Source organism: Lepisosteus oculatus, chromosome 2 (assembly GCF_040954835.1).
Source record: "Lepisosteus oculatus isolate fLepOcu1 chromosome 2, fLepOcu1.hap2, whole genome shotgun sequence".
Lineage (NCBI taxonomy): Eukaryota > Metazoa > Chordata > Actinopteri > Semionotiformes > Lepisosteidae > Lepisosteus > Lepisosteus oculatus.
In genome coordinates this window covers 76,343,966-76,367,484 of record NC_090697.1, presented here as the reverse complement: position 1 = coordinate 76,367,484, position 23,519 = coordinate 76,343,966, and the positions used below count along the sequence as shown (strand labels likewise).

At 41.0% G+C, this 23,519-nt stretch overlaps 1 protein-coding gene across 5 annotated transcripts in view; it reads right to left on the bottom strand.

Annotated features, from left to right (window-relative positions):
- Positions 1-984: 984 nt before the first annotated feature.
- The window catches only part of slc6a8 (solute carrier family 6 member 8), a 64,309-nt gene continuing 41,774 nt past the window's right edge, over positions 985-23,519 (bottom strand). For all 5 annotated transcript variants that reach the window (XM_015360807.2, XM_015360678.2, XM_015360947.2 and 2 more), the window contains 9 exons: positions 18,926-19,060; positions 18,709-18,812; positions 18,001-18,125; positions 10,889-11,001; positions 9,857-9,994; positions 8,863-8,965; positions 7,715-7,815; positions 7,029-7,199; positions 985-6,163 (listed from right to left, as the gene is read on the bottom strand). In XM_015360807.2, coding sequence (XP_015216293.2) covers positions 6,023-6,163; positions 7,029-7,199; positions 7,715-7,815; positions 8,863-8,965; positions 9,857-9,994; positions 10,889-11,001; positions 18,001-18,125; positions 18,709-18,812; positions 18,926-19,060 — 1,131 coding nt within the window. In that variant the 3' untranslated portion in view covers positions 985-6,022. The remainder of the gene's footprint in view (positions 6,164-7,028; positions 7,200-7,714; positions 7,816-8,862; positions 8,966-9,856; positions 9,995-10,888; positions 11,002-18,000; positions 18,126-18,708; positions 18,813-18,925; positions 19,061-23,519) is intronic.

Below are 23,519 nucleotides of genomic sequence, written 5' to 3'. Positions count from 1 at the left end.
TCAGGCAGTGCAATCACTGTACAAGCATAAAAAGCTGTGCATTATTGAACGGTGCTGGGTGTTGCAGCACTGAGCCTGTAAGCCGTCAGTCAAGTGTGGTGCAGTTGATGGACGAGTCTGATTGCTGACAGACTGCAACCTGTGACCTGTGTGTGACCTGTGGCCTATGACCTCAGCCAAAAGAGTAGGACTGTGCTGACATGTTATAAGTTCAGAGGTCACCTGGATAAAAAATGATCTATTGATCCACATTCTCTATGTGCAGTATATACAGTATACGTTAAAAAAGTGGCACGCAGGCAAATTAGGAATTAGCGTTGAATTGCGCAGATTTCGTAAGTGAGGGTTAGATGTCAGCAAAAAGGAAAGAAATTTAAAAACAATAAAATGTAGTCCAACCTGAAATTAAATTCATGTGCCCAGCATTACTTTGATAAGTAACACAACAATAATAATAGTCCTGTACACCATCTAATATCAGACACTGGTAAGTGAAAGGGTTGTGACAAATTAAATGGGACGTCCAGTCCATCACAGGGCACGCTCAGCCATAAGCACACAAGGATAACCTACAGACACGTCTTAACCCAGCTAGCATATCTTTGTAAGGTGGGAGGAAGCCGCAACACCTGGAGACAAGAGACCGGGGGAAACATGCAGACTCCCCCCAGAAGGTGTCCCAGTCCGGAATCAAACCTAGGACCCAACATGTATGAGGTAACAGAGCTAACTCTCAAAGCACCCCTATGGAGGCATCATTAACCACAGAAACATTAGTAAGATACAGACATAACTTAATTTTCATTATGTTAAAAAAAAAGTCAGGTGAAGTAGAATATGCAATTCTGCTTTCTCATGTTTCCTCTAAAGCGTCTGATAATATAGTACGAGGCGCCTGTACAGCTACCCTCTGGCTGTGTGAGTTGTTAACCAGCACTGGGAAAGGACTGGGCGGAAGCAGAAAGAAGGCCAAGGAGACAGCTGTCAGAGTTAGTTCTCTTTATTGCCATGTTGTTACTCTTGTTTGGGCGAGTGGAGTTCTGCACACAGTCACAGTGGTCAAAGCATGAAGCCCTTTGTACATTGTGAAGGATGATACCAATGGAACACCATTGTTGCCGTCGTCACCATTATTGTTGTTACAGTTTATTACTACTCTTACGATCATGAATGGAAGACTAGAAGTTAGGTTTCACAGGTGGAACACGTTATTCAAGCACAAAGATGGAACATCACATGGGTTTATTAGCTCACCAAAAACTTCATAACCCTCATTTATTCACAGTATCCTCATCCGAGGTGCATGAGTGCTGAGTATTCTTTCACTATAATGCTTCCATTTTTAACACTATTCACCGCACTTTGAAATCACTTGGATTAAACAGAGTCTGTTGGGATGGCATTATTTGACTGCAAAGAAATATATATAATAGTGGATTAAAATTTCATGGTTGCCGTATTTCACATCCATTTTAAGTCTCATTTTATTATGGTTTTCTACTGGAGGCTTTTAGCACAAATCTCTACAGTGCTCAGCCTGCCTGTACACGTGATAGTGCTGGTAGTTTGACGGGTTTAAAACCGCCTTTGGATCTGGCTGCTGCTTCTTCACAGCCGAACACATATAAAATTCAGTTTATATCACTTGCTAGAAAGATCAATGTTTTTAAAATCCCTCTTGAGTCTCGTTACTATAGTATTTGTGCATTGTTGCCCAGTTTGTGTCAGAAAGACAAGCTGTCACTGCTAGCTGGTTAAATTTTCCTTATGTTACATTGCATAGTTTATTGCGAACTGCATCCTAAGGTCCTGCAGTCATGGACAATTTCACTTAGGAAATCTTGCAAATTCTGTGGTCAGAGACTGAATGGGATGCATTAAAACAGGCCGTTTCTATTTTCTGAAAACATCAACACCTCCCAAGAAGGCAACATAAAATGCCAACTAGACAAACACAAGCTCATGTGAACACACACACTTCTTTCACGGACAGAAGCGTTGCACACCCCCAAGCACCAAGTCTCAGCCTGTGAACCTCACCTTATTATTGGCCTTCCAGACCTCAGTCTGCACTATAAATGAGAAATTCTATTTACTTTGCACCACCAATCCTTGGAGCAAAGGATAACATCTGAAATAGGATTACAAAAATAGTGAAATAGCACATGGTTTAAGTAATGTATATTGGTTTTGCTGTATAATTTAGATTTCAATATGATTTTATTAAACTTGCTGAACAATCCAGGCTCTTAAAAGCCTAGAGCTCTGTCCATACCCATGCAATTCGTCTCGCAACCATAACACGCAAGTTAATTTCTTGAGACTGGGTTGTTCACTCCTAAGCTTACGTGTTTAAAAAAATACATTTTAATTTTTCAGCTACAGCTGCCTTCTTGCTTTAGTCTGTCACTTTTTCAGCTTTGTGAATCTGCATATAGACGAAGAGCTGCTGCTGCTGCAGATTAATTATCTGTCGTTTTCAGAAAAACATGGCTGAGAAGCCAGGTCACCGAAAAGCTACAACAGGGCGGTAAACTGTAAAGTGACCATTTCTTCATCAGAGGCCATGAAACCACACAGCAAGGACTAACCAACTAATCCCATCTTAGAAAAGGGCACAAACACGTACAGATCACCATATATCACCCAGGGTTTTAACAAGACTGTCCTTATTTTAAGCAACTGGTTGTGCCGACTGTGATGTGTAGAGACATCCACATAGTAGCTTTTTCCATTTGTGCAACAAGAAAAACTGTGACTCATTGATAAGGTGAGGCTGGGCCTGAATAGAAGCATGAGAAAAAAAAAACAAGGTATTGATTAAAATGCAAGATGAAATGTGTGCTGATGGTACAGCTTCTAACTCTAAAGAGGGACCTCTTACCTATAGGAAATGAGGTGCAGTTAAGTCTGAACAGACTGCCACTACCTTGATTACTGCCTTCTACATTATCAAGAACAGATACCAGAGTTAAAAAGGCTTAATGTTATCTCTAAAATGTCAATATTAATAGCAATAGTATTATTTTTTTGTCAATTTATATATAGATTTTTTTTCACCTAAATGAAACTACTGATTTTTCACACGGGATGAGCACTTAAAATATACTATTTAGTAATGAAATTTAGACCAATCAAAAGAACTGTACTTTTATTAACAACAACACAGGAGCACCTGCTCCCTTACAGAGGGCTAAAGGCTGTATTCTGTGCTGTTCTGTTCATTGAAAACCACACCTGCATCTGGAATATTTCAGTTACCGTACATCAAAATAGTTTCCTGTCAGCTCAGGTATATTTCGTTCTAATGAATGCTAAGAACAGAAAGCAGTGTCTATCTACTAAACTGGCCTGCTCTCTGAGAGGGGTAGCTATCCGCCTGGCACTTGTGGACACACGTCACATGGTTCTGTACCACAGATAAATGAGTGAATGTCAGTAATTTGTGAGGCTACAGTATGAGAAACAGAGCTCTGGGAGATATAAGGCAAGTGACAAAACACACTCAATGAAGTGGACTTCTGTATCACTGCACAGCAAGTCCAATTCTTCCTTCCAATCCTTCACTGCCATCATAGAATAATACACACCCCATTTTCATCAAAACTACAGTCTGCACACGGCAGCAACCTCTTGCAGCCATATCACACACATATATAAATATATAAATGTATATAGATATGTATATATATTACAAATATCAGCAAAATAAAACCATTCACAAAATAAATTGGATTTATTTTACAGTAAGTAAAATAAAGAACAAAGTTTTCTTCTAACACGATCAAAAGGTGCTAGCGAGATTATTTTACAACAATGTGCAAATGTAGTTCAGCCTTGCGTTACTAATATCTATCGTTCAACATTTTCAGCAATGATTTTTCACAATGATAAATGTACCACCTATATTGCTGTACATGGCAGGATTCTGACAGGCGATTCGAAAGGACAGCACTTTGGGGTCCTAAAGGTGTGCACACACCTATAGACTGGCTGTGTTAAATTTCAATAAAGAGGGCTCCAGACTTAAGACATGCATCAAAGGCAAAGTTTGGCATTTACGTGACTACCTCTCTCACTTGGCACTATGTGCAAACCTCAAACAGCACTTTAGTAGCTGTACAGGCAGAAGATGTTCCACTTATTACTCAGTAGACCCTTTCTGCATAAACCAACCACAAGGCACTGGAAGGAGAAAACAGACTGAAACAACAGCTGTGTCTCTTTCCCGTGTCTGGGGTCTTACTTCAGAGCTGCTTCCTGCAGGTTACCGCAGTGCAGGAACGACTGAGTTCAGCTAAATACTAGTCGCTGGAAGACGCGCTCTGGAGTAAATCCCTTTTCCAACTGCACTGTGGTTCGGCCCATCCATGTGCAGGATGGACAGGAACATCGGGAGACTGGAACTGGGAAGATTAGTTGTGGCTGTCTGAAGCTGCCTGGAAGAGTGGATGACAACACAAATGTCCCACTCAAAGAGTAGTGGAGGATTTGAGATGCAGCTTGTACATCTGACTGGCAGGATCAAGCAGTCCCATCATAGTGTTTGATGCCACTGCAAACTGGGTGTTGCTCCTATAAAATTTCCCCAAGTAACTGTTTTCCCTTGTTTGGTTCCACCTTGATCTTTGCAGATTACCGGAACAGTTACAACCATATCAATACTATTTAAAAACAAGACCATCCATACGTTCAGCTACTAAGTTGCCTGTTATGTCCAATGCCTCTGCACCTGAATGTCCCTTTTTGAAAAAAAAATATTATACAAAACAGCTGTTCCCTTATGTGCGGTAAAGCTTTAATAGTGTTTTAATACTTGTGAACAGCCAAAATTAACTGAAATACACATAGTGGTGCTGAAATGCCCCAGGCAGTAGTTGTACTAAAGGGCTCTATTATGGCATCCATGTGGAGTCCATTCTCCATCACTCATCGCTGTGAAGGATGGAGTCCTAGATTTTGGCACGTTAGCTGGACTGTGAACATCATGAATGCAAAACCAGTAATTTAGCAATTTTCTGTAAGACTGATTTAAAAACTTTCTTTTTTATTAAACTTTAGTTCATAATTTGCAGTTGAGCGCATATGAAACATTTACAAATTTGGCAGCTTTCGTTCTATTACTGCTAATTAAAAAAGTGTACGAAGCAATTCACTAGACATTGTGTTATTTCAACTTAAAAATCACACAAATTACATCCTTACCTGTCCTATTAAAATATATAAATCCTTTTATTTACTGTTTGTGCACCAAAAGTCTTCAGGGCACTGTATTTTCCCTTCTGTACTAGGAGCTGGTGTGCAAATGAGGACTCCAGGTCACTTTAACCATGAGGAGAATTATAAGATGCTCTGCCTTTTACTTTTGAAGGATCATTTGCTGTTAATGCAAGAATAAAAAAAACACAACACCTATATAACAAAACCTCAAGCTTCAGAAATGGGTTTAACAAATCTGGAGTTAAGAGAGTTTCGCCTGCCCTTTTATTCATGGGAAAAGGAGTTTTGATGGCTTTAACAATTACCTTAAAATCATGCTGGCCTTCACTCTATTATTTCAGGGGAATTAAGGCAGCTGCAATCACGCTTTACCCTAGGACACACCGTAAGAAAAACGGTTTTCCAGGTTTTTCTGAAGTTTCTCTTCAAACATGGGCTTAAATGCGACCTTTAGTGGATCTGTATTACTTATACAGGTGCATTTTCTCTGAGCTGGTGGTATGAAAGTAAAGGAGGAAACAAAAAAACATCAGCACCTGCTACCTTTTCCCAAAAAACAAAGGGCAGTGGGATCAGATTAGCTAACAAAAGATTTATCAAACGAATTTCTGAGCAGCAGGTACATGTCCCTTTAGTGCAAGCTTCCGGACGAAGCTGCTGCCTGTTAAAATTCTGCCATGACACTGTCTGTCAGTGTGTGTGGTGAGGCCAGAGTGACCGGCCCCGGCTGGGGGGTCAGTGTGGAGAGCAGGAGAGAGATGGAGGCCGCCACACTGAGAGAGGGCCCCTTCGGCTGGTGGGGCTACATGACGCTCTCGAAGATGATGACCTTATTCTCTTCGGAGCCTGGGGTGAGAGACGCCAGGCTCTTGATGTCCGCGTCAGGGGCCATATACTCCAGGTGATGGGTCCCCCAGACTGGCTTGGTCAGGTGGTTCCACCGCTGAGACAGGAAATAAAGACAATAATTTAGAATCTCCAGATCACTGAATTTCACTTTAACCCTCAGGGCTGCACACAGTCAACCAAACAGCTGACTTGCCTAGATCACACCTCAGCTTCCAGCTTTTCCACCACTTGAACATTCCATTCGAAATATTCCAAACCGACCGGCAACTTTCTGCTTACACCTGTCCAGCCGAAAGCTGCTGGCTGGCAGCAGTTCTGATTTAATCCAGACCCAAGCACCAGCATAGACAAAGTCATGCTAGTCCACGGACCAGACCTGCTCCCGGAGAGCCAAGGACCTGCATGTTTTTACTTCTCTGTGTAAATCTCTACATAGCACGATCTAAAAGTATCTGGCCAACAGAGAGTAATCACAACCCAATTTATAAAGAAGAAAAGCAGAAGGAAGGTTCTGAAGGACTGTTTCTTCCCTGAGCACCTCCCCCCCTCATCCCCACTCCCCATTCTCTGGATTTATTTACTCACACTGCCCCTTGGTCATTTTATACGTTTCTCCCCTTTGCGCCTGCTTCTCGTCACTTTTTCCTACAGTTAAACCACTCTTTTTCTCTGTGCTGTACGACTCGATGCTTGTACTACAGCTTACTAGTACAAACGCTGACTGTGCTGCTCTACAGCTCGCCACCACGACCTGCACAGGTCTCCTAGTCCAGCAGACAAAGGCAAAGTGAAACGGTGTGAAAGCTGTAGGAAGGCCATGAACTGCAGGGCAAACGTCTGGTTACAAACAAGTGCGAAACTGCAGTGCAAGTTTACTACGGCCAAATGGTGTTAGGGATGTTACTGCGTCAGTAGGTTATCCTGGCTGTATGGGCACCCAGTATGGGGGCTGTACTGACCTCTCGGAAGGTGCCCTTGGCTCTGAAGAGCTTGTAGACCAGGCTGGTTGGGATGCAGAGCATGGAGGACAGGGCCATACACCAGCCAATCACCTCCCCCCACCAAGGGTACACGTACACATTGTTGTAGGTTAGAGGCTTGTAGTTCAGAAGGTGAAATAGGAAGATACCCTGTGGAGGAAACAGAACTTGTTACAAAAAGCCTAAGGGCTGTTTTCTAAAAGCAGGCTCTAATCAAATTACAGACTACTGTATCTGTATGCATATGTACACATGCTACGCTTTGTTATTTCTCATTTATAGTTATTAAAAGGACAATCCTAATGCTCTGTGGACTTCCTGTCACTAACAATAACGATAAACATAATCTGAAAGCAAGGCTATCAAAAATTGGTTTATATATTGTGACCAATAGACTAAAACTAAATTTTGGTTTGAGTTTAGCATTTAACAAATTGTTTACGGAACACAAAAGAGTTGACTACAGTATTTGGAAAACAAGATCCATTCTTATTATTGCATACTGTAAATATGGTACAGAACTATGCAACCTGTACTGAAAAGAGAGTACTGAAGGACACTCCCTGCAGTCCTACATATTAACATCTGTCAGTATTTAGTGTTGGTATTTAATTTCAGTATTTAAATAAACAAAAGATGCCCCTTTCCTCATGAATGAGTCTTACCATGCAAACACATGGAGTAATAAACGACCAGCACCACTTTATCCAAGGGAAAGGCCGGTAACCGATCATACGAGCGATGTCATCCATAAACCTGTCAGCTCCTGTTAACACATAGACTTCAAGCAGTCAAGATGAGATGAAAAAAGAATCTGCACACAGACACTGCAGCAACAGGCTCAAGAGTTTCTGGGGTCTGTCTCTTTTGCAATGCAGCTACTCAATCAGGTTGTACAAAAAGGTTTAAATAATCATATATAAATAATAAACATTTACGATTTTGCAAGTGTACTTAAAAGTTAGATCTCTGTAAAAAGAAATTTGCTAGAATAAAACTTTCTTCAGAATTAACCTCTAAATACCTGATCTGGGGTGAGTGCATCACAATATATTTTTTTATCTTTTAGGAAGAAAATACAAACCTTAAATGAAAGGGAAAACTCAAGGAAACTGTTTTTTTTTACTGCAGGCATGTTACGTTTCTGTTTCAGAAAGTCCCAGCTCAAAAGTCAAAAGAAATCAATGAAGTTTCCACTCAAGAAACATGCAAGGTCACAGGCTGCAGAAGAGCTGATGCGTTTCGATCCTGCTGACATCATGACCAGTTTATTGTAATGAAGACCTGTCCGAGGGGCAGGGCTAAGAAATTGCTTTGATTTTCCTTGACATTCAGACCAAAGCAGGAAATCTTTGCTATGAGCTTTTACAGAAAGACTTTGATCCAACACCTTCTGAGATAATGATTCAGAAAGGAACAGGATGTCTGCGTACAGCATCTATATTTAGATTTTTTAAAAAAGCTTCATGCAGTAAATTGATTTCTTTTAATTCCCTTTCTTCATTCTGTTTTCAGTGGAACATCCTTGGCCTTTCAATTAAGCATGCCATTAAAAAAGGGATATTCTGTCCAACTTACGTTCAAACTCACAAACTAAAAACTAGGGAAAATGCAGCGTGACGTAAAATGTGACTCAAGAGGGCAATGTCTGTTTATGTATAGCTTGCCATTAATTGCTTAAAAGCATAGGTTGTGTAGAAGCCAAGTGTTCTGTGTGTCAGAGATCGAGACTGCGAGGCTAAAAAGGGCACTACAGCTCAGGATATGCCTATGCCACTGAAACACAGAGATAGAAACCATGCTCCTCACTCACCGTAGACCCAGGAGACAACTACGCATTCCCAGAATGCCTGCCACAGCAGGGTCATACCGCTGGCTGAGTAATAATCAAAGAGCTGGAAGACGTACATCCCCCCCTGCAGATGGACACACAGATGCAGACAAGTGAGGGGCATGCCAGTCCTGCTGTACTGAAGTCAGAAACACCAGGGGCTACAGCCTTGACAACATTCATTCTGCAAAGTGTCAGCCAGCTGGTAGCTATGGCATTTTCCCCTCTATGACACCCCATCCCCTGAATCAGTTTTAAAGGCTGACTCTTGCATTCATGCCAACAGTTCATTGTAACAGAGAGGAAATACTACTGACCAGCAGAACAGCTTTAACAGGGGCTTGTCATGCATAAATCTAACTGGGAGCAATCATGCTCAAGTGCCCCACAATTAAACTTTAGCCCAACACATTTTGGAGAGGGAGTAAGTAAAGGCACATCTCTTGCGAGACTTGATCCGTGCATACCTGCACTCACCGGCTTAAATGTTAGGAATCAGTCAAATGAATAAACCCTCTCGGAGGCAGTGGTGTGGAACACGGGTTAGGACTCTGGACCTACAGTACATCCTGGGGCAGGACACTTGTGTTTTACACAGGTACACATGCAAGTGGCTTTGAATAAATCCACAAATAGTCTGGCTATGTGGGGTTGGCTCTAAGACCCTGTGACTTGCTTGAATGGCCAGAGCAATCATTCTGAAAACTGGCGGAACCAGTGAAATGAGCCAAAACGGATGGTACTGGGCCTTTTTCTAAAACCTTGTAAATGCATGACGCTTCCCTGCTGCTCATAGAGATCCATCGTGTTGTTTGATGGGGGGGGGGGCTTAATTTTGACCAGAGAATGCAATCAGCCACACAAATGCACAAATGCTCTAAAATAAACGATTCAGATCTGTTAGTTAAAGGTCCACTCTGTTGAAAGAACCCGGGCTTTTACATGTTAAGTAGCCATGCGAGCAGGGAGGTCTTACCTGAGTAACCATGGAGAGATCGATAATAAAGCAAAGCGAACAGCAGATGGCAACGGCGATTTCCCGCCGCCAGCGCATGTAATACTTCCCGGGAAACAGGTCCAGAATCCCAGTAACAAAACCTTCCACCCCAACAAACTGCAGACAGGAGAGGGGAACAGCCAGACAACACGTTTACAGTCAGCTGTTTTACACAGAGATACAGAGCAAAAGGCTCTACAACATTTTAAAGTGAGAGCACATTCAATACAGCACCTAGACACGTGCAGTCCGCTTACAATTATATAGCAGATATATTTTACTGATGAGCTAGTCATGAATAATCATAATATTTAAGAAGCACAGTTAAGGTCTGAAATTCTCTTTTAGAGAAACTAGAGGTGGCAGTGAGAAGCATACTGTTTCAAAATAATTAACAGAGTCTTAATCTCCATTAATATTTTAAATCGGAAGGTTACGCAGTTTTAGCAAGTATTGAGTTGAATTCAACTATATATCATAATGAGAACTCACTATGAAGACATCTAAGCAGCCCATTCAATAACCTTACTCAAATCATAGCTAAAAGGCACAGAGAAAGAGTTTTGCACGTTAACAAGACAGAATTCATGCCTCCTGTTCTAATGGGGTTACTTTGAGGTTTATTCTTCACTTTATATGGTGCACTTTATTAAGGATCATAAACATTTTCCTAAACACAATGAAGGATTTTAAGGTATCTCAATGATCGCAATAATACCGCCTAGAAGGCTGTATTTTTTCATTACTGCAAATTGACACTTTCTGCATGGGTGTGGATTTTACTTCTCAGCTGCACTCCAAGGGCTTGAAAGGTTTTCTTTCTCACAGACATCGCAAGGGATCGGTTCTGATACTCTGGATCAGCTCTGGATCTACGAGCCGATCATTTAAGGCCTTCCGTGAGCTTGCGTGACCACAAGGCCGAGCTGCGGGGCAAGTTTTATAATTCTAGCGCTGCTCACACAAATTTCACGCAGCCCCGCTAGCTCTGCGGTTTTGCACGACAGGTACCTGACTGTCCAGTCCCAACAGCAGAAGCATGAAGAAGAAGAGAGCCGCCCAAAGTGGGGCTACTGGCATCAGAGAGACAGCTTTTGGGTACGCAATGAACGCCAGGCCGGGACCTGTGAGGAGAGAGGGGAGGCTGAGCAGGGAGGCACGAGGCCCGGCGGGGGGCCCTGGACACACAGACACACCTACACACACGCGTCACAGAGAGAGGAAGGCACACTGATGACTGCTGGGAACTGGGCTGGTGGGGCCAAAGTTGTGTGCCGTGTCTGTGGAAAAGTGTGCAAAGTGCAGGAGATGCTAAATTCGTGTTTTTTTTGTTTTGTTTAATGCTACTGTTTCATAATTACTGCGAAAAGGGACTACAGTGTCTTGTGTGCATCTCATCCATGCAATTGCCAGGCAGGTTAGTTTTTATTATGTGCTCACATCATTGGAAGGACTATGATGACTCTGGATTTGCTGCTGTTTCTACAGATTGCAATGTTCTAATATTAATTAGACCTGCCCTACATGACTACCTTTTTTTTAGTGTTTAAATAAAAAAACAAACATAACATCTTGGAAATGTTGTTTTGACTCTGCATCGTAATATCAAATTCGGGAGCTACATCATTTGGATTTTCCAAGCAAAATGGCCAAGCCTTACAAAGCCAAAATTTTTAAACAGATAATGTTTTCTGAAAAGGATCTCTTCTTGCCAAGTTCTAAAATTGCAAATTGAAATTTGCATCAACACATCATGAAAGATCTGTGTCACACACTTCAGTGACTGTACATAGGGCTTCTGTTTTGGCGTTTTTCAAAAGATTTCAGGATTTTGATGCCTTAAAATCTATTTTGCAATTTAAAGGTGTTTTCACCTTTTATACACCATAGCTAGCAGTGATTAGGATGTACTTGAAGGTTGTGTAATTCAGGTGAAACACAACTGTTGGACCCTTGAGCAAAGTACTTCATTCTGAATTACTCCAACAAAACACCCAGCTCTAATAAATGGGAGCAAATGTAAATCACTTTGAATAAAAGTATCAGCCAGATAAGTTAGCTACTGTCGTATGAATGGTGAAGTTTATATGAAACACATTTTTGATAAACCTTTGCTTTCTAGTTTAATGTTTAACGCAACTCTTCTCAGTTTTGCAAAACATCTTGTGTGAAACTATTATTAAATGATATTTAATAATAAATGTATTAAAAAATATAAATACCATTAGCCAAAGGTTTTCCTTAACTTCATACTATCCATATACTATGAGTACAAAACTACAGTATTTATAGATACTAACCTAATCACTGGCCATACTCAAAGCACTTTCAGACTACAGGTGTTCAGCAGGTCTAGTACTGCAAGGGTACTGGTTTGCTGAGCAAAGTGTCCCAAATGACACAACATTGCACACTAGTGTCTTCTTTGCTGTTTTACACACTAAATTGAAATCAGGCATACACTCTTTTGGGGGTTTGTGTGATTAAGCATTTTTATGGTCTACGATCAGTGTTTCAAAATCCAAAATTAGTGTCTTGGCTGTTGCTCTATCGAAAATGTAAAATGCTTTAAATCAGAGGAGCTTGTACAGAGTTGCTTTACAGAGTTTAATATACTTCAAACGCAGAAATAAATGTCAGGCAGGAAACAAGTCCAACTGCACTGGGAATGGGGTAATGCCAGCATAAACTGAATAAGACTGTATGTCGTGTTTTTCTAGGTGTTTACTAATTTCATTTTTTCCACATTGAAAAATACATTGTATTAGTTTTTACCGCCTTAAACCAAAATCCAGAAGCCCTAAATACACAATCTACTTATAGCTTCGTGTTGGAGCTGTATGAGTTTCCAAATATTAATAGGTGCTTGGCTCAGATTAATGGAGTGAGATGGATTATAAGTATAGCAATTACAGGCTTTTATATCCCATTTCTTATCGCCGATCCTGGCATCTCCAAAAAGATACCCATCTCCTCTCTTGTTTTATGGAAGCCTAGGCAAAAAGCAGAGCTGACTGCTTTGTGATTTGCTGTAGTTTGGCAGCATTTTGTGGAACAAAGTCAAATTTAAGAAATAATGTAGCACCTTGTCTTTTGAAGTCATACCAAACTCCTCAGCTTTCTTTACTTTCATGTACAGTATAACTGTGCTTACAGAGAGGTTACTGGCAATTCAGTGACATGATTCACTCTTCAAGTCTGGAATATGAATTGCATGCTTTTTAATTCTGAACTACAGAAAACAGTCCTATTCTAAGGCATCACTGGTTAGTTCCTAACCTCTTATTTTTAACGGCAGAATTAGATGGTGAAATGCTTCTATTTTAGATCTGTCTTTTTAGTTTTGGTTTAAGAGGCACATACTGGTACTAGTTAATTAAAACACACCCCAAGACAGATTTTGTTTTTTATATAATTAGTGAGAAATCTGGTGAGAAGTTTAAGTTACTGAAATATGCTGTTCAGGATATTTTACAGTAGTAAAAAGTTTTAGGCAATCAAGTTGATGAGGTGCAGATGTGGCTAGAAAACAATGATTTAACATGTTAACTGAATTAATTTTCTCCACTGACTGAAGCAGTCACTTATTAAGACTGCAAATAAAACTGAAGAGCCCAAACTGAACAAGCACACACCTGACCAATAAATGAAACACTGCTATGGTTTTTATTTAATGCCTGGTATCATTTTGCCTTCAAGAAGAGCAACGATCATGAAAATGGTACAGTTGTAGAGCTGACAAATTTCTGCACACTGTCCAGATGTTTTTAATGCGCAGTCGTGGGCTGAATGGCATCCTCTCTTCGGTAATCTTTTTTATTTTCTTATCATACATGGGAATAGTGCTCACTGAATAAAAAAACTTTCGATATTAAAATAAGGTTTGAGATCATGATTATAAGTTTATGATTTAGTCCACATTCTCTTGCAGGACCTTATTTTGAGTATCTCTTGCCTTAAAAGCCCTACACTTTTTCAGCTCTGCAGCTTATAGTATAGCTGATAGTCCAATGGGTTTTCATACAGCTGTGATTGTGAGTCTGTGCCTGGTCTCAGTGATTACTTGGTGGGAATATATTTTTCTCACCATCTTTCAGTTCTCCCTGTGGCTCTACCTGTCTGTGGGTAGGTGTGCTGCCCCTGTAATGACTCCCCAGGCTGACGGGATTAAGGTGTGAATGCTGTCATTGAATAACAGAAGTTTACCTGCTGCAGGAGTCAGCTCCAGGACCCCTCTTGAAAGCGAGATGTGCACATCTCAAGAGGCAATTCCTGGTTAAATAATCCTTAAATTAATATTTAAATAAATTAAAATATATACTGAGCATCAAAAGAAACATATCACTCTATTTATGAACATACGCTTTCAGGAAAATACAGTACAGCATGATTTTGAATTGAAGGATTTTGAATATTGCTTAAATCTTCTTGGTGTCATCTGGACAAACTGAAAGACTAGTAATAGTCTTGAGTGACAATTGCACAAGCACTGAGAATAAGAAACGTGGTGATTTAACACAATTAATGTAAATCCTGGAACAATGGCGGACAAGAACAAGAGCCAGTGGTACATTGGAGGCCGGTGCACTCTTGCTTGCCACCTGGCCTGTTCACAGCCAACAATTTCCTGACTCCTGGCAAGACGTTACAGGCAGTCACAGTTCATCAGTGACAGGACTCTTGGAGACCACCAATCATGACACTTCGCCAAGACCGACACCCCATCAAGCTCCATCTTCGCGATCGTTTTTGTCCCTGCACGCCAGCTCGCAATAAATCGCGCATCAGCAGCTCCCACGGAGAGGATGACTGCGGGCCGGATGAGCTCGGCCACGTTTGCTGGCGCAACAGAATGAAGTTGCGTGTGCGACACCTCATGGGGACTTGGCAGCGATGGATCCAAAGTTTTCTTTTGGGATGAATCGAGGTTCATCAGCTGATGAGGAGTGCGATGGTCTGGGCACGAGTGTTCATATGCTATACAACTCCTTTTCTGTAGTGATGGATGGCAATAGTGATTAATTCACTTGCTGCCCTGCTTGTGGGCTCTAGTGTAATTCCTTCCAGCGGTACAACGCACGCTCTTGTGCTGCACGTGGAACAGTGGCGTTCTTATAAGATGAGAACATGGGTTATGTTGTGAATGTCTTAACTCGCCAGGCTTGAGCCCACAGAACATCTGTGGGATGAGCTTGCACAACATCTGACTTCAACGGTAAAGAGTCCAGTGAACATTCTGCTCTGTGAGAATAATGGGACCAATCCCACACGTCAACATGTGCAATCTGGTGCAAGGCATGAGTCATGTACAGTTTGTATCGTTTCCAAGATATAATAAGATATTATTCCTACTAGCCTTTGAATTTCATGGGTGACCTCCCCTTGATTACATATATTAACCAACATACTGTAACTTATTGACTGTGTCTTGCCTGTTTAATAAAAGGCTGGTGCACTAGCTACAAAAAAGATTTTGCCATTTTCCTGATAGTACATCTTGTGAATTTGTACATGCTATAAGTGATCGTTTTTTTGCTGCTCAGTATATATGAAGATATATGAATCACAAATCAAAATAGGACTTAAGAAAATGAAGAAATAGAAGCTGTGAAAAGTATCAGACATTGTGTAAAGTTATTCTGAAGTTTTATTTTAAAAAAACAAGTGCAATATTGATTTTTCAAAGTTATACAAATTCTGTAGAATTCAAAGAAAGACTTGCTCTGATCTTAAAAGAGTTCATAGCTTTAAACTTCCAGACAACTTGCAGGTTGTTACAGAAGGCGGGACATGTGACCAGACCAAGTATCTCTTTGAATTGGAACAATGGCTTCTTTATCTTTGTCTTGCGTGAATGACACCCAAATCGTACATGTTTCTGCGTGCACGTTCATACCACACTGAACAGAAACCTACCCCCACTCCCACACAAACCCGCACTCACCCACTCATGCAAAATCACAAGTTCACAAACGGCTTTCACATTCACATTCACATCTATTGAGTCTGTCAATGACCTTGTACTTTTCTGCAATGTCTTAGTTCAAACTACACAACTGGCTGGGGCACAACTCTTTCCTCTGTACACTTCTGCAGCCTTAATTCACTCCTTTCAGCACTACACTTCCATATTAATCAGAAACCTAAACTGTCAAGCTCTAATAATGCTGGTAAAGAAAAAAACTTCACCCACACATCAACAGAATACAAATTTCAGCAAAGATTCATACACTGAAAGGATTTCCAATACTAAAGAATGGTCCAAAGTTGATGTTTTTAAATAAAAGGAACTACAAATGTCCCAACTAAATTTTAACCCATTATGCAGTGCACTGTTTTAATGCTAGTTCAACTACAGGTGCTATGGTAAGGATATAATAAATCATTCAGATCTTTACTGATCTAATATTAGTACATAAACTGTTTTTTTTTATTTTGGTATGATGATCAAGTGTTTATTTACACTATTTTAACACTAGCATCATAGTTCCTACAGCAGTGCTGGCATGCTCATGGAGCTACAGTGAGTTAATATAACTCGTTGTATATAATATATAGATAAAAGCAACAGTAAGTTGCTGTATTAAGTATTCACTGCAGACATTTTGTATTAATGCTAACTTTGTTATTGAATTGAATTTTCTAAAAGCTTATTTCTAAAAAGCATACTTGCTAAATCATTGTCGCAACAGTTTATTTCTAAAAGAACATGTTAAATCAAATTCTTCAAAAACCTGGTTGCGGAGGACTTCGATACATTCTTTTAAAAATGTTAATCCAGACTGCTGTTTGCTTAATGAAATATCAGGCAATACAGTTTTAGAAGTTTGCAGCCACCAGAGTGCAGGCTATGTTCCAAAATCACAGTGTTGGTATGTCGAAGCAGTGCCATGCAACAAATGGACAGAAAGTAGAGTAGTAAAATTGTAGAGGTCTGTAGTTAAGCTGTGCTATAACGTTGTTAAGGATTTTGAAATATAAACTGTTCCGCACTGACCTTCTACATCTAATTTGTGCTCTCAGTTTTGCAAAGTGATAGACCAATACTTATTCATCCAAAGCCACAGATAAATTCATCAGCTCAAACTAACACCCACCTTTAACTCAAACATCGATCTTCATTACTCACGCCTACACTTAATGGAGTTATAGCTTAAATGCAACTCATCTGAAACTCCCTATTGACGAATTGTACTGTGACAACCATTCAAAGACCATTAAGAATCCAGAAACATATCAGTAGGCACTCACGGTCAGGCAGCCACTCCTCAACACCCAGACTCTCACTTGTCAGAGCACACAAACCGTCCACACACACACTGCACAGAACTAAAACTAAAGACCAACATCCACTTTTCTTCAAATGCCTTTAAAATAATGAAACAATAAAGTCAACAAGAAACGTCCTGCGCAACAAATAAGATAGAAAGTCCAAAAATGAATATTGTAACAACTTAAAAGTGTACACTTTTCATGTCAGTTTGTAGTACTGAAGGGCACAGGGGTTGAAACACATGGACACACACACAGTGTACACACTCTCTCCAAAGCACCTCACATAGAAAAAGCAAAAACTTATCTAGCTTTCTTAGAGACAAAATGCTGACAACAGCTTTGCTACAAGTTTGGCTGCAATTCTGCAAAAAAAGAGTAAGCTTTTTGACATATTTAAAACATTTCAGCTAGTTAGGTTATGTTTTATGGCTTTTACATTTGATATCCATTTGCTTAATCATTCTCCATGAACTTCTTAAGATCAGGACACCAAAACAAGACAAAAAACCTCATAGCTCTTAAAAATCCAGTGAAAATGACCCAGTTTTCATGTCTTTCTGAACATAATAAAACACAAGTCTGCCTTTTAATAACTCATCTGGGGACTGAAGCCAAAGCTGCTATTTGGAGGTGTCATTTTCAAAACAATTTAGAAATTCATTAATAGTAGAAATATGCCAAACAAATCTCAAATGTTTGCTTTCTTAAAAAATGTATAAAAGCTCTTCATCTTACAACATGCTGCTGTTTTCACGGCGCGGGGCTCCGCTCGCTACAGGCAGCTGGGCCGTGCACGCAGTATGTGTGTGTAGCTGTGCTGAGTGTCTGGAGGAGTGCACACCCCATACCTGACTCGGCCACTTTGGATATGTCGACTCCCTGCTCCGATGCCATGAAACCCAGAATGGAGAACACCACAAAGCCAGCAAAGAAGCTGGTGCCACTGTTGATGAGGGCTAGCACAAAGGCATCCCTGTGAGACAGAGGAAGGAGACATTGGTTAGCACAAATCAAAGCACCGCTGACGCTCAACTCCCTTGTAGCGGATACCAAGGGTCTCTTAAAATTACCAACAGCTGATCTGGGATTATACTGTTTTAATTGAGCAAATTAATGGATCAAACACATGATCAGGAGACCCGGTAGAAAGAAAGACTGAAGACACTTTTTGTTTTCAATAACAGCTACAATCTCCCTTTTCCATACGTTTTGTCTTTCTTTGTATCGATCGATTCATTTTATTTAGTATTAGCTATTAACACATAGTCTGCACATGACGGTTTTGAATGCTTAGATCTTTCTTTTCTGTGCTCTGCTAGTGTCTTCATGTCGTATAACTGAAAGAGCTGAGTGTGACATGTTGAACGTGCTACAGAAAAATATGATGAAACGGCCAATTGAGGTGTAATGATGGAAAACAGGAATTAAGGCCCTTTCATTATTAATACTGCGGGTCCTATGTATCATTTACATGTGGCTTATGCTAAGGCCTAATGTAATAAGGAGAGGGATTACAGCGATAATGAAAGGAATGGAGGTAAAGTAAGTGCACATACTTGTAGCAGTCATTGTTGAATCGGTTGTAACTGCCTAGGGCGGTGAGAGCGCCCAGCCCGATCGCGTAGGAGAAGAAAATCTGCGTGCCGGCATCGATCCAAACCTATTCCAGGAGAAACACGCGGGCACAGAACGTCAGAGCGGGCCGAACTCCGCCAAAAGATCGCAGGGAACAAACAGCCGCCGTGGCCCAGACGGTCCGGGCTTGCCCCTCACCTGCGCCTCGCCCAGCTTGGACCAGTTCGGCTTGATGTAGTAGAGAATCCCGTCGTAGGCGCCGGGGAGGGTCACGCCGCGCACCAGCAGGATGATCAGCACGACGTACGGGAAGGTGGCCGTGAAGTACACGATCTTCATCGGAGGCAAAGGGAAAGGGCCGGGAGGGCGGGGCGGGGGACACAGAGGTATAAATGAATGAAAAGGCTGGACGGTGAGAGTCTGTGACACTGGAGCCCCGCGGAAGCTTTCCTACTGTCTCTGCTGTCAATACAACATGTTTCAATTTGCGCCTCTCCGGTCTGGTTCCACTTCCACAAAGAAGTTCATCATTTTCACATCTGACGTTAAAGTAAGATATTTTTGTTTGCAGTACAGACACGAAACAGACCTGAAAGCGGCCTTATAACAATTATTATATTTACTACAATTCCAATCAAGTTAAAAAGATGCTCCTTAAAGACATTTTTTCTCCAAATTGTACTTTCTGTGCTCTGGAACAATTTGCATATGTTTTTAATCCGCAGGCATGGCAAAGATACAGTACAGCTGGTTGAGAAACTGAGCACAGTGATACACTGTGAAACATGCCCTGAAAATACTGTACTTTCCATCTATCAGGATTCGGGAATTGGAATGGAAAAACACAGGGAGAAAACGTGCGAGTCTCATGACTTTCAACTCCTATCAGTGTTTTTCAAAACACCTTCACACAGAAAGTTATAAAAGGATCATATATACACTGTCACATGCCAAAATCCCAACTGTTTCTCAAGTCTTAAGATTTATTATCATCTATATAGCAGTAAGAAAGATATGTGAACACATTTATCTAATCTTTTAAAAACGATTTGAACTCTGAAGGGGGAAAATGTTATTAAAGATGTACTTATGAACTACTACATTACTGGGTTATTGCTGAGATTTTATAAAATTCTTGTCCTCATGCTCTAGTCATGAGAGAGCAACAGGAAACTGACATTTATCAGGGCTTTTATCTAGAGAGGTAGTGAGTTATTCAAGAATCTGAATTTTAAATGCTGTTATGTCTTATCAGGAGTCATTGAGTGCAATGGAGTCACACGTCATAATGCACAAATGTAAGCAAAAACCGAGCTTCAAAAGAAACCTCTCAATTAACCTTTCTAGGAACTAGCCAGGGCAAAACAATGTCATGCGAAATAATTTAGGTGCTCCCATCCCAGACAATGGCACGAATGTAAGACAACATATCGGAATCTTTCCGGAATTGTTGTGTTTCTGCAACTCCCCTTTCAGAACTCAGGCTGCACTCTCCACAATTCAAGAGCCTCATCTTTGTAAACGAAACAAAAAAAAAAGAAAGTAGGACAGTGTTTTTTTTTTCCCCTCTTGTTGCAATACAATGACCCACAAAGCAAGTTCATTATCATTCCCAGACTCTGCACAGACCTCTCCCCCGTCCAGTCCCGTCCAGAGCCAATTAAAGGAGTCTGGTCTCAGTCCAGATGAATGGACCCCCCCACCCCCCACCCCACCCCGCCCCCAAAGGATGCTTCAATAGACGGATTACGCTGCATCCCTCCCCCCCACTAGATTCTGCAGTGCTTCTCTCTGCAGCCTGCTGCCTTGTCCATTAATTTAACAGACAGGTTTCAGAGCAGAAAAGCCCCATCAGCACCCCAAGTGCCTCTGGTGATGGCCTGTTTAAAGAGCTCTTACGTCCCATTACCATAAAAAGAAGGAAAATTTGGTACCCTTGCAATAACAGCTCAGTGGACTTAATAATATTCACAAGTGCCTCCAAGCGGCTGAAAATAAATAGTACTGGCATGCTGCAGTAACACGAGTTTATGTCACACTGAGCAAAATGGCCACATTAAAATACAATGATACAGTCCTGCAAAGCAGAGCTTTGAAGAAGCCAGACATAATGCATGAGGCAGAAGACAAATGCCAAAAGCACAAACCGTATACAGAACACAGAAGAAGTTATATTCACGAACAGTACAGGTGTCCTTAAAAGATATGATTTAGGCAACGACAGCTTTAGCAAATGCATTTTTTTGGTGGTGGGAGTTAAGTCATTTTTTAGGGAAACATTCTGTACCATGGAATTATTTTAGATTACTTTACATAAAATATATGGGAATGAAAAGTAATCTTTAAAGTAAAGAAAAACCCACATCTCTTCTGAGTCATATAAAGAGGGAGCTTTTTTGTGCTTATTTTATGAACAAAACAAGCATAAAGGCCGTACCCTAAATCCTATTTAATCTTTATACCCTTCCTCACCAAAAAAGACCAATATTAATTCCTATCGCAACAACAGAATTAGGATCGAGGCACTCCAGGGTGTGTGCTCTGCTGGAGTAACAAAAATGCAGGTTGTGCGCATCACAGCCATCAGATCATGATGTGACCCCAATGCAACACTGTCCCTGCAGAACATTATTCCAAGCAAGCAGTGGCTTCCTTCACCACATATCACAGAACGGAATAGCTATGTATTACAATAGTGTTACAATAATTATTTTAATGACTAAAACTATTGTTGGCATTGCTGGCTCGCAGCTCTGGGGCCCTGAGTTTAATTCCTAGAGTGCTGTCTGTTTGGAGCTCTTATGTTCTTCTCGTATTTGCATGGGTTTCCTCCCACAGTCCAAAGGCATGCTGGCAGGTTAATTGGCTTCTGGGAAAACCGGGCCCTGGTGTGAGTCTGTGCGAGTTTGTATATGTTTCTGCCCTTTCCCATATAGGGTGAATCCTGCTTTGCTCCCGGATAGTTTACGGCTCTCCCCGAAAACCCGTATTGGATACAACGGTTAGAAAATGGATGGGTGCATGGACGAATATGGCAACATTCCCTTCCTGCCCATAAAACAGTTCTTGTCGGCTGCAGAGACGTGGTGCATGAATATGAAGCTGTCACATACTGCCCTGTGAGGGATGTTCTAGTCTCGCTAGATCTTCATTTGTGATGTTAAGATAATAATATGGGTTTGGCCCCAGACTGAACAATCAGAGTACCCTGTGTAATACTGGGTACATGAGTGGGCCTTGGTCTCCGTTTGGCCATTTCTTAAAAAAGGAACAACTGGAAAGACTTCATATAGCATGCTTCTAACTACAAGCTGCTAACCAACCTTTGACCTTAACAGATGCCCCTCGTAACACATGCCCTGCCATGACATCAAGCATTAGAATACAGCAACCCCAATGCTCATTATAGCTGACCTCAGTGCTTAAATGACATGTACCACTGAATTCACTACCCTTAAGGCCATGCTGTGGTTTTAAATCAATTTTAAATAATGCATAAAAACACGTTTTTTATCTTTATATAAACTATATTTATCTCCTTCATTTAAATTTGCTCCGGTGTAGAACGTATTGTATCAAAGAATAGGAAAATGTGCAATTTAAATATGTAGATTAAAAGAACAGCAGTCCATCAAAGTCGGAAGGTATGCAAAAAGGATGGGCTCCCAAAGTGGAAGTGAAAGAGGACTTGATCAGTAAAGGAGCACGGACACCCGGAATGGCCTCATGGCAAGTATGGGAGACCTTGTGCACTGCTGACCTTCTCAAGTTGCGCTAGAGGAATCATGTCCTCTACAGTATCTCACAGGCCTACAGGCATCTGAATATACAATCCAAGTGCTTTTTTTTTTAAAGCTCACAGCGGTGTGCTTCTGCACCAAGTGATTAGTCCTGTGTCTGGTGATTTAGCGACCATCAGCCTCCTTTCCAAGGGCAGAGTGAACGTCAGCACATAGCTTTTCTTGAGAGGTCATTAGACAGAATGTATATTTATGTAAAATAGAAACCTATCTTCTATAAAAGTCAAGAAAGTAAGAAAGTTACCAATACCAGTCCAAGGATTCTGCTATTATTTCTCCATTTGACCCAGAAAATGATATGCTGGTAAAAATAAGACTCATATAAATAAGTGCCTGCCTGGTCCTGAAAAAGAATCGGGAGGACTGGTATTTTGCGCTTGTAAAAAAAAAGTATGATTATGTGACACTGGAAGGCCCTGCAAGCGGTTATGCTTGGACAACCACAGAGAAAGCAAAGAAGGCATTGCAGAAGTAGGTCAATTAGGTAAAGGTAGTGGGGACTGAGAGACACAGTTGTATTGTATTGTATTGTATTGTATTGTCTTTGCCAATACAGGGTGATAAGACCGTCCTTAGAATGAGAGAGACTTCTCAGCTCAGGTGGAAATCAGGTAGTAAGGCATTACTGTCTGTGAGCATGCTAGCGCAAAGACAGAAAGAAGTGAGATAGGGGCCAAGGACAGAAGAGCTGGTAGGATCCGGGATACGTCTTGCTTAGAGATGGTGAAGGATAATACTGTAGGGAGAGGGAAAAACTAAGAGATGTCGAAAAGATGAGGGAAGATTAATCCTGAAAGTAGGAGGTATTTAACACTTTCAAAACCTTTCGCCCTATCTGACAGAACAATAAGTCTCACAACCCATAGTGGTTATTAAAGAAACTACTACTGTGGAAACCCTGAACAGCAGTTATGTAGAAGTGCTAGTGTCATTTTTTGACAGAAGTGCTGTAGAGGCTATAGTGGATTTAGCTGAGACGCGAAGACTTATTG